Consider the following 12,194-nt stretch of genomic DNA (forward strand, 5'->3'; position numbering starts at 1 on the left):
AGATTAACCTTTTCTAAACATTTTACTGTCACAGAGTATCCCAAAACTCTTTCACAGGGGATGAATATAATACATCCCAAACAAGAAAGCCCAGCAAGTGACAATTCATATCCAGATTCTTGCATGGATGGCATGCTGGAAAATGAAGCTTGAGTGAACGCCAAAGATCCACAACCTTATTGTTTCCCACCTTGCACTGCCTGTTTCTACCTGCTAGAATCCACAAACCCCCCCGAACTGGTATCCATTTACCTCGACTCCATTTTGTCCCCCCAGTCCAGTCTCTCCCACATACATCCAGGACACTTCACATGCCCCCCATCACTTCAACAACTGACAGTTCCCTGAACTTGACTGCCTGATTTTAACCATGGACATCCACCATACATCTCCATCCTCTCAAAACCCTTTGTTTCCTTCTAGATAATAGACTCAAACTATTCCCCTCCACCACCATCCTACCCCAGCTGGCATAACTTGTTCTCACCCTCAATAACCTCCTTTCTCCAGGTCAAAGGGGTAGCCATGGGTACCCACATGGGCCCCAGCTATGTCTGCTGTTTTACTGGCTACGTGGCACAATTCCTTTATAAGCTTACACACTCAATTCTTCCTCTGCAATAATTTAGGTGCTGCCTCATACATCCACGATGAGCTCATCAACTTTATCCACTTTGCTGGCAATTTCCACCCTTGATTTAAATTCACTTGATCCATCTCAAGCAACACTCCTCATCTCTCTGTCTGCATCATGGGAGACAAACTCTTGACAGGCATCTTCTACAAACCTACCAACTCCCACATCTCCCTTGACTACTCATCTTCACACCCTGTCTCCTGTAAGGATTCCATTCCCTTCTCTCAATGACTCTGTCTCCATCACATCTACTCCCAGGTGGAGGTCTCCAGATCATCAGATTTCATCCTTCTTCTACCACCATCATCCCTCAACCACATATCCTCCAATATGCACACATCTGCCCTGGCCCCCTCCACTCCCATGCACAACAAGGAAAAAGATTCCTCTTGTCCTCACTTACCACCCCACCTGCATCTGTGCCCAGCATATCATCCTCCACCATTTCCGCCACCTACTATGTGTTTCCACCACAAGATACATATTTCTTTCTCCACATTATGCAGGGACTGCTTCCTTCAATTACTCCCTTGACAATTTCTCCCTCCCCACTAATAGTACCCTTGACACCTGCGCACAAAACTGCAGGAAATGCTCCATTTGTACCCACAAGTCCTCCCTCACCATCGTTCAGGGCCCCAAACAGTCTTTCCAAGTGAAGCAACATTTCACTTGTGAATCTACAGCAGTCATCTATTGTATCCAGTGCTCCCATTGTGTTCTCCTCTATATCAGAGAGACTGGGTGCAGACTGGGAGATCGTTTTGTTGAGAACCTCAGGTCTGTCCACTGCAACAGTGTGGATGTCCCAGTGGCCAACCATTTCAATTCCCCATCCCATTCCCTTGCTGACATATCTGAACTGCCAGACTGAGGCCACTCGCTAATTGGGAGAACGATACCTCATCTTCCGTCTGGGTACCTCCAACCAGATGACATTAACATCGACTTCTCCAATTTACGTTAAACGCACCCCCCCCCCCCTTCCCCATCACCTTTCCCTCATGACTGCCTCTCACTCTCTCTTTTCCCCTCGGTCTCCTTTCACAGAGCCAAAATCAATTCTCACATCTCCTCTTATCATATCCAGTTCACACCTTTTGTTGGTCTAGACTCCTCCCTCTGTCTTCAATCTTTATTCTGATGCCTACCTGTTCCTTGTCTTTCTCAAAGAAGAGCTCAATCCCAAAATGACAGTAATATATCTTTATCTCCTATCGATGCTGCCAGGCTGAGATCCCCCAGCATTTCTGTGTGCTTTTAACCACAATCACAGCATCTGCAGACTATCATGTTCACTCCACTTGGAAATGGACACAGTCTTTTCAACAAATACGTATATTGCATATAGATCACAAAAAGGAGCCAGAAGGCTCTTCTTTCACCCCGATGTCTTGAGATAGTAGGAGAGAAAGGGGACACAAGAACTGATGCCAATGGAAAGTAATTTCAGTCAAATGCTAAAACTTGACAAATTTGCTCTGCATTACAAAGATTTTCGCAGTTCACCAAAGAGAATGGAACTTAATTTAGTCTCATGATTACATCAGTTCATCCAAGTGTGCTGGGATCAAATTTTCCTGACTACTGACAGAGAAAATGTTGGGAGCAGCATTCTGAGCTACTTCAACCAATTCGCAGCTGACTCTAATGAATGATTTATTTCTCACGTCATGCCATTCAAACTGTGGTTTAATGTTTCTTGCAAAGATCAAAAAAATCAAGGCAACATGAAGTAATGGGTAAATTACTCTCTTACTTTCTAGATTACTGAACCAGACACTGAGTTTGAATCCCATTGTGCCAGTTGGCAACTTTAAAATCACATTTATTATCTAAATCTGGAACAAGCAGGTACTGGTCATAATGACAACAAATTTACCAGGGTGTTGTTAAATCTCACTTCATTCACTACTGCCTTTCAAGTAAGGAACTTTCCCTCACCTATTAGATCAGGCCTTCATGTGATTTCATCTCTACCAATGACAATGGATGAATCAGAACTGCCCTTTGAAATGACCCAGGAAACTAAACACAAACTGATGGAAGAACTCAGTGGTTTGAAGAGCATCAGTGGGAGAAAAATAATTGTCAACATCTCGGGCTGAAATCCTTTATCAAGATTTGTAGCTTCAGCTTCCAACATTGGTAGTCTTCCGTGTCTCTAGGGAGACTATACAGTTCAGGGGGCAAAGGTCTATCCTCACATTTAATGATTTCATATTAAAATACAAGCATTTTCCTTTCTTAAAAGAAAAAACACTGGAAAGCAATTTTGTTCCTACCAATTTGTTTCTTGCCATGAAGCGTTAAATTTGAGCAGATCTGCCCTCTGGCATAATTACCCTCCCTCTTTGGGTTCTTTTCCCAATAGAGGCATTTGGCATCACATTCAGCTGACCCACGATAAATCTAAACAAGTAATATGTAGAATAAAATGGACTGACTAAAATACATATTTGGAAAAGAAATTCTTCCAATACACCACAATGTGGATAATTATCCTATCCACCTCCACATCTGGGTATTCTGGGAATCTACAAGGCACTCCCATAAACCATGGAGTAAGTATTGAATTAAATTCACACATCAAAGTTAACAACTGTGTTCAGAAACATCCATGATCCACATAAATATTGTTTTTGTAGATTACTTATGAACACCTTGGACAACTGAGGAAAGTTCTTCCTCCCAATTACAGATGTCCTCAACCACTGCAACTATTAGCTAAACACAAATGTTGATTTGAAAAGCATGAACATAAGAAATAGGAGCAGGAGTAGGCCGTCTGGCCTGTTGAGCCTGCTCCACCATTCAGAGATCATGGCTGATTTGATGATAGGCTCATCTCCACCTGGTATTTCCCTATACAGGTACTCTCCCACTTATGATGGCCTGACATATTTTTTTCTAAGTTACCATGGTACAATAGCGTGACCACCGTTATTTACTTTCATGTAATATGTTAAAGCAAGGTCATTGCAAACATGGTTAATTTTTCCAGTAAACGTTCATAATTCCTCTAAGGTGAATTCTTTGTAGCCTCCTTTGTCAATCATTTAAAAAAATTCAGTCAGGGAGCTTGCAGGGACTGATACAGCGCTGTCAGGAGAGAGCGAGGCAGTGGGATCAGTGTTGAGAACGATAAAGGGCTGTGAAAAGAGAGCAGGGCAGTGGAATCGGTGTGGGGACTGATACAGCACTGTTGGTGTTACACGAGGTATACCTGTATTCTTTATCAACACAATTTTTTCAACTTACGATAGGTTTCGGACCCAAGCCCCATCATAATTTGAGGAGCACGTGTATTCTTTAATTCCCCTACTAAGTAAACATTTATCCAACCTTGTCTTAAACATATTTTACTGAGGTAGCTTCCACTGCTTCAATGGGAAGTGAATTCCATAGATTCACCACCCTCTGGCAAAAGAAGTTCCTCTTCATCTGCGTCATAAATGTACCTCCCTAAATCTTGAGGCTGTCCCCTAGTTCTAGTCTCCCACACCAATGGAATCAACTTATCTACCTCTATCTTATCTATGTCTTTCATAATATTATGTTTCTATAAAATCCCCTCATTCTTCTAAATACCAGCAAGTACAGCCCCAGAAGACTCAATCACTCCTCACAGGCTAATCCCTGATCTCTGGAAACAACCTGGTGAACCTCCTCTGAACCGCCAATACATCCTTCCTCAAGAAATAAAACCAGAATTGTACATTGTATGCAGTACTCCAGATGTTGCCTCACCAGTACCCAGTTCAGTAGGAGCATAACATCTTGCTCCTAAATTCAATCTCTTTAGCAAAAAAAAAGCTAACATTCCATTTGCCTTTTTGCACCTGCAAACCAACCTTTTGCGATGCATGCACAAGCACTCCAAAGGCCTTCTGTAATGGTGTAATCGCTTGCCATTTAAATAATAATCTGATCTTCCATTTTTCTTTCCAAAGTGAACAACCTCACATTTAACAACGTTGTACTTCATCAGCCAGACCCTCATCCACTCGCTTAACCTGTCTATATCTCCCTGCAGACTCTCCGTATCCTCTGTACAATTTGCTTCTCCTCTCAATTTAGTGTCATCAGAAAACTTTGATACACTATAGTCTGTCCCCTCTTCCAGATTGCTAATGTATATTGTGAACAATTGTGGGAACAGCATTGAACCTTATGATACCCAGCTCACCACTGATTTCCAATAAAACACCCCTGCACCTCAACTTACTGCTTTCTAATGGTTACCAATCCTCTATCCATACTAATACATCATCCCCAACTCCATGCATTCTTATCTTGTGTACAAGTCTTTAATGCTGCACTTCTTTGAAACCTTCTGGAAATCCAGGTAAACAATGTCTATCTGCTCCCCTCTATCTACTGCGCTTGTTATATCTTCAAAGAACTACAGCAAGTTTGTCAAATAGGACCTGCCCTTGCTGAATACATGCTGCCACTGTCCGATGGATCCATTTTGTTCAAGATGCCTTGCTATTTCTTCTTTAATGATGGATTCAAGAATTTTACCAACGACAGATGCTAAACTAACTGGCCTTTAGTTCCCTGTCTTTTTTCCTACATCCTCTTTTGAATAGTGATGGGACATTTAGCATCTTTCAATCTGCCAGGATCTGTCCAGGATCCAGAGAATTTTGGTAAATTATCACCAAAGACTCCACTACTGCTATTTCTTTCAGTACTCTGGTGATGCATTCCATCAGGACCAGGGCACTTACATACCTTTAGAACCTCAAGTTTTACCAGTACCACCCTTTAGTGATACCAATTACATCCACGTCCTCACTTCCATCACATCCATAACATCTGACTTTGGCATGGCAGACACGTCCTCCACTGTTAAATACCGCCACAAAACAGTCATTCAAAGCCTCAGCCATTTCCTCATTACCAAATATCAATTCCCCCTTTTCATCCCCCAATGGACCAACCTTTACTTTAGCCACCTTTTTGTATTTAATATAAATTAAAAAAACTTCCACTGACCAGTTTTATATTTTGTACTAATCATTTTTCATAATCTACCTTCCCTCTTTTACTGCTTGCTTTGTGGTTCTTTGTTGCTTTTTCCTGTTTTCCCAATCTTCTAATTTCCCACTACTCTTAGTGACTTTGTATGCATAAGCTTTTAGTCTGATCCCTTCCTTAATTTCCTTAGTTATCCAAGGCTGGCTGTCCCCACCCTTGCTTTTAACTGGAATATACCTTTTACTGAGCATCATAAAAAAAATCTTTGAAAGTCTTTCACTGTTTCTCAACTGTCCCTCCATATAGCCTGTTCCCAGTCCACCCTGGCCAACTCCTCCCTCATCCCTTGTAGTTTCCTTTGTTTAGGCATAATACACTGGCTTAGACCCAACTACTGAACCCTCCATTTGTATGAGAAACTCAATCATACTAACTACAAGATCAATAATTTTACCTGTGTTATTGTAGAGGACCAGATCCAAAATAGCATGTTCCCTTGAAGGTTTGGTAACATGCTATTAAAGTCATTGCATATGCACTCTAAGAAGTCCTCTTCAAGGTTGCCGCGACCAATCTGATTCACCCAATCTATGTGCGTGTTAAAGTCCCCCACGATAACTGCTGGTCCATCCTTGCATACCTCGGATATTTCTTGGTTTATTGCCTATGCCACTATAATGTTATTATTGGGTAGTCTGTGGACAACTCCTATCAGTGACATTTTAAAATTCCCTTTACTATATCTAATGTCTAACTAGAGGGATTTAACATTTTGCTCCTTAGATCTTGCATCAACTTCACTATTGCCCTGATCTCATCCTTGACTAACATCACTGCTCTACCTCCCTGCCTGTCCTGCTGTATTACCTAATATCCTTGGATATTTAATTCCCAACCCTCTCCACACTGCAGCTACATTTGTGTAATGGCCACTAAATCATACCCCTTTGTCCTGATTTGTGCCATGTTCATTGTCCTTGCTTCGAATTCTACAGGCATTCAGATAAAGTGTTTTTAAAATCTAGTAATCTTTGTCTCTTTTATACTTGATATTTCCATTTTTTAACTTTTACTTTTTCCACACACTTTTCTTACTTTATTTACCTCTCTCTAATCTGTTGAACCCACCCCACTGCTACTATTTTGTTTAAAGCCCTGCCCACGGTCCTAGTTATGTGATATGAATACAAATACTGTTCACAATTTTTTTGACCAGCACATAGCTGATGAATGGAATCAGAATCAAAATTTATCGTCATGAACAAGTCATGACATTCAATGTTTTGCTGCAGCATCATAGAGTAAACATTCGTATAAACCACCTTACAACAATAAATAAAAATAGTGGACAGAAAGTCAAAGTAAGGCTGAGTGCCCATCTTTAGGCTCCTGAACCTTTTTCCTGATGGTAGCAGAGTGATGAGGGCATGGCCTGGATGGTGAGGGTCTTTGAGGATAGAGACTCCAGCATGACACCCCCTCATGTAGATGTGCTCGATGGAGTGACGTCCGGTGCCCGTGATGTCGCAGGCTAAGTTAACAACCTGGAGTTTATTTTTGTCCTGAGAGTTGGCGCCTCCATACCAGACAATGATGCAACCAGCCAGAATGCTCTCCACAGTACACCTGTAGAACTTTACTAGAGTATTTGCTGTCTTACCAAATCTCCTCAAATTCCTTACCAAGTATAGCTGCTGGCGAGCCTTCTTCATGATTGCATCGACATGGAGGCTCCAGGACAGATCATCGGAGATGTTAACACCCAGGAATTTGAAGTTCTTGACCCTCTCCATTACTGAGTCCTCGATAAGGACTGGATCATACTCCCCTGACTTCCTCCTGAAGTCCACAATCATCTCCTTGATTTTGCTAACATTGAGCGCAAGGTTGTTGGTGTGACATCACGCAATGAGCTCTTCTACCTCCCTCCTGTACACTTCCTCATTGCCGTTTGTGATTCTGCCAACAACTGTGGTGTCATCAGCAAATTTGTAGATAGCATTGGAATTATGCCTGACCACACATCATGGGTGTATAGCAGGGGTTCCAAACCTTTTTGTTCCTCTGTACCCCTTGGGCATTTTTATAGGTTCTTGTGTATCCCTAAAACTTAAGGATAAAAATAAAATCTGACTGCAGATTACAACACCATGCATTGTACAGTAGTAGTTATTCTCTCAGACCCAATGTACCCCCTGAAAAATGCAAATGTACCATTGGGGGTACATATACCCCAGGTTGCAAACCCCTGGTGTCTAATGAGTAGAGCAGTGGACTGAGCACACATCCTTGTGGTGCACCTGTGTTGATAGTCAGTGAGGAGGAGACGCTGTTTCTAATTTGAACTAACTAATGATGGAATCAAAAAATTTTGGATGGTGGAAAAATAGGTAAAGCAGCAACTGTAGAACAGCAGTCAATATTTAAATATAAAGACTTTTTATTGTCCTGAAACATTAACTGCTTTTGTTTCCATGGATGCTGCCTGACCTCCTGATTGTTTCCACTAATTCTGTTTTTATTATACAATATGAAACTTTGTTCCATACGTTTCCACATCTAACTAGATAATAATCTATTCTGGTGATCCAATGCAGAGCTAGGTAAAAATGCACTGTTGCTCAGAGATGAAGTGATATCAATATTTTTCCAATTTTTAAACATAACTTCCTTATAGCAAGCTTATTATAGACTAAGATGTTAACTTGGGCAAGGTATGGGGGGGGCTGCCAATATTAACCCTTTGGACTCCATGTCCCCATTTTCAGGAACTACCAACAAGCATATACAGTATTCTCCGTGCACCCATTTTCCAGGACTGGTTTTATACCCAACCACCAGCTGGTTCATACTGGAGTTATTTACCCATGGACCCAGTCCGAAGTATATCTTATGATACATGTTAAAAACATCCGGAGTCCAAAGGGTTAATCATTAAAATGTAATAACAATCTTGTGAAATAAAGAAGACATCTGATTTCATACCTAAAGAAACATGTTAACAATGACCCCGGAAATGAAAACTATACAGATTGAATTCTTTAGGCTAAGCAGAATTTCTAACCACACATTGTTCTGTTGAATGGTACCTATTAGGGCTTCAAAACAATTAGCCATGGCATGTCGTAGATCTGATTCTCTGCAGAGGTCAGGTCCGTGGGCATACAGCATAAAACGATCCAATTCCAGTTTCTGTGGGAAGAAACAAAAATCAAAATCAATACATTTATTCTGAAAGCACATCCATTAAGAACTGGCAGTATTTCTGGCACAGCACTAGCAACTCAAGAGGTCATCAGGTCAAACCATATCACAGCAAGCTGTGCATAGAAACTAGGTTCAATCATGTGTACTTGATTTCTGGAGAACAATGAAGAAGGTGGTTCCACTGCTAAAAAAAATAATCCCAGGAAGACAATTTAACAGTGCTACATTCTGGCCAATATGTGCATCTCGTCTTGCATCTAATGCTTCGACTTTGAACCTCTGAAACTGACCACTCAATTGTAAAAGATCACCTACAATTCATGACACCCTACTGCCACATCATTAAATGATAGGCTATAAATAAAGCATTCCCAGCTTCTGCAAGGTCCTCTTAACCATTCCTTCCAAAGAAATAATGCCTTTTCTTTACAGCAACAATACACTTCACCAACCCAAATACTGCCAACACCAATAAAACATTTCAAGGAACAAAGGATCTGACATACTGCCTTGTGTCTTGCTTCATGAAAACTTAAATCATGTTCACAGAAGAAGCATTAAAAGGGATTTTTTTCAACCAAATATGAATAAATCCTTTCACATTTTCAGATTATCAAAAAGCATTCAACAATTAGAGCAACATTTCTTACATGCAGCCACAATTGAAAGGTGGAGTAAAATAATGGGCAGATCAGATTTTTGAATCAGGTACTGGTTAAAGGATGGATAGACCACAGGAGTGGCAGGGAAGACAGTGGAAGGAGGATAAAAAAAATTCCCCTGTTCCTCTTCACATTAATGGCACAGTAATCCAAAATAACAGTGTGGCCATCAGGCAGAATTATGTAACATCAGTCTAGATTTGATGCTCAAATCACTGGAACAGCTATTAAAATGATTATATTCTGGTCCAGAGACAGAAATACAGGTTGAACTACTTTAATCCAGCGATATCGTGACCTGGCCATTACTGGACCACAGAATATGCCAGAACAAAGCTTAAAACAGGAAATAATACTGTGGGGCAGAATGGTTAGCATCACAGCTAGGGCAATGCCTTTACAGCGCCAGTGACTGGAACATTAGTACAAACTCGTTACAGACAGCATGGGACTGGAACACTGGTCCCGATCACTGGTGCTGTAAAGGTTGAATCTGCCGCGATCGGGACTGGGGTTTGAGTCCCGCACCATCTGTACGGAGTTTGTACTAACGACGGCAGATTCAAATAGGCTGGATCACAGGAGCTGTCGTATCACAGAGCACTGGATAATAAAGGTTCAACTTATACTGCGATAGCTGACAGTATGTGCAAATGACTTGGAACCAATTGACTGGATTTTTTTTTTGCAGACATACTGCATGGTAACAGGCCCTTTCGGCCCACAAACCTGTGCTGCCCAATTGACCACCACCCCCAATACAGAGGGAGGAAACCCACGCAGAAACGGGGAGAATGTACAAACTCCTTTAAGACGGAAGAGGATTTGAACCCTGGTCCTGATCGCTGGCACTGTAACAGCGTTGCGCTGACCTCTACGCTAACTGTGCCGCCCTTGAAATCATATGTGGCTTTGGTCTCTTTACTTGGACAAGGATAAACTTCCTTTGTGAAGGCTTTGTTAATTCAAGGAGTCAGTGGACAGAGAGATAAATAAAATAGGTTCATTTACTCTGATAAAGAATGGAGGGACTCAAGCAGCATCCATGGAGGGAAATGGAGAGTTATTGTTATGGGTCAAAACCTCAGTCAAAGGTTTTAACCCATAAGTTAATTGTCTATTTTGCTCCACAGATGCTGCCTGACATGCCAAGCCCCTCATCTTCTCTCTACTGACTTGGGTGTTTAGAAAACAAGCAACACTGTCATTGTGTTCAAAGGTCAAAGTTCATAATTATTAAGAGTACATACATGACATCACATACAACCCTGTGCTGCTTCTTCCTGTGGGTGAGGCAGAATTACCACTTATTGGTAGTGCAAAACAATGTAGAAGAAGATATGCACACATGTAAACAAATTGTGCAATAAAGTTTGAAACTACAGTTTATGCTGGCTGGAGAATCCATGTCACGTGGTCATGATGTCTTACCCCATGCACTGAAACTAAGGAAGAGGAAAGATTTCTTTTGTAATATTGCAGTAACCCCATGTCATTAGCAGACAGGGAGATCTCTTTGTTGAGCACCTCGGCTCTGTCCGCCACAATAGTGTGGATCTCCCAGTGGCCACACATTTCAATTCCCCATCCCATTCATTTGCTGACATGCCTGTTCATGGTCTCATGCACAGCCAGACTGAGACCACCAGGATATTGGAAAAACGGCACCTCATGTCCCAACTGGGCACCCTCCAACTGGATGGCACTAATACTGACTTTCCTTGCTTTCATTTAGTTCCTTTTTTCATTTCTTCCACTTCACCTTCCCCAGCTGTGCCTTTCCCTGTCTCCTTTCACACAGACATGATTAATTCTCAACTCTCCCCTCATCATATCCTTCTCACTCCTTATGATGGTCTGGACCCCTCCCCCAGCCGGCGATGTCTGAATTCCGAGATTTTCTGCTTCTGGCTCATTCTGCTTATTCCTTGAAGAAGGGCTCAGGCCGAAACATCAGCAATATGTCTTTGATTTTATGGAACGCTGAAAGACTGGCTGAATTCCTCCAGCATTTCAGTGTGTTTTTATTTTAATACTTTCCAAGGAAAACAAGAGTATACACTGAAAACAGGAGCTGATGTCAACATTCTGTCGTGACCTCAGTGAGTGGTGGAGAAGGTTAAAGGGACTAAGGACAACTCTTGTGGCTGTCATGTTACTAATGCTCCTTTTTTGTTAGAATGGCCCACCTGGCCTGGAGGATGACTTAAAATTAATCAGGGGCCTAATATTTTTTTTCCTTGCCTAGTCGAATATTAGCAGAAACAAGTGCAAAGGTTTTGAGGGAGAAAGAGCTGCGCAATAATATAAACCATGAACATAATGAACTTTCTATAAGTTGAAATACTGACCTTAGCTAGCATGGCAAGGTGTTGGTTCTGCACAATTGCAGTGCGGTAGGTTGCTAACCCTCCTTCCTCCAGATTTGGGAATAAAAAGTACAAGTGAACACTGAAAGCAAACAGAAGAAAACTTAAACAGGGAGCAATCAATAAATGTTTCCTACACATCATAGCAATGCTTCACAAAGATGCCTTTATCATGTCATTCCCCTCAAAACATTTAGCAATAGTAAACCTATCTCTGCTGTTAACACTAAATGCTTTTGCAGTAGCAACTGCTTTTTTGATTCTGTTGCCAAAATTCCATCCCACTGATATATTCCATGAAATCTGGAAGTGGCTAATGACACAGGGTTACTG

General features: G+C 41.5%; 1 protein-coding gene across 2 annotated transcripts in view; it reads right to left on the minus strand.

Annotated features, from left to right (window-relative positions):
* drosha (drosha ribonuclease III) overlaps positions 1-12,194 on the minus strand; it is a 188,278-nt gene that overhangs the window by 78,605 nt on the left and 97,479 nt on the right. For both annotated transcript variants that reach the window (XM_069910590.1, XM_069910591.1), the window contains 2 exons: positions 11,844-11,943; positions 8,713-8,815 (listed from right to left, as the gene is read on the minus strand). In XM_069910590.1, the coding sequence (XP_069766691.1) occupies positions 8,713-8,815; positions 11,844-11,943 (203 nt within the window). The remainder of the gene's footprint in view (positions 1-8,712; positions 8,816-11,843; positions 11,944-12,194) is intronic.

This window comes from Narcine bancroftii, chromosome 1, assembly GCF_036971445.1.
Source record: "Narcine bancroftii isolate sNarBan1 chromosome 1, sNarBan1.hap1, whole genome shotgun sequence".
NCBI lineage: Eukaryota > Metazoa > Chordata > Chondrichthyes > Torpediniformes > Narcinidae > Narcine > Narcine bancroftii.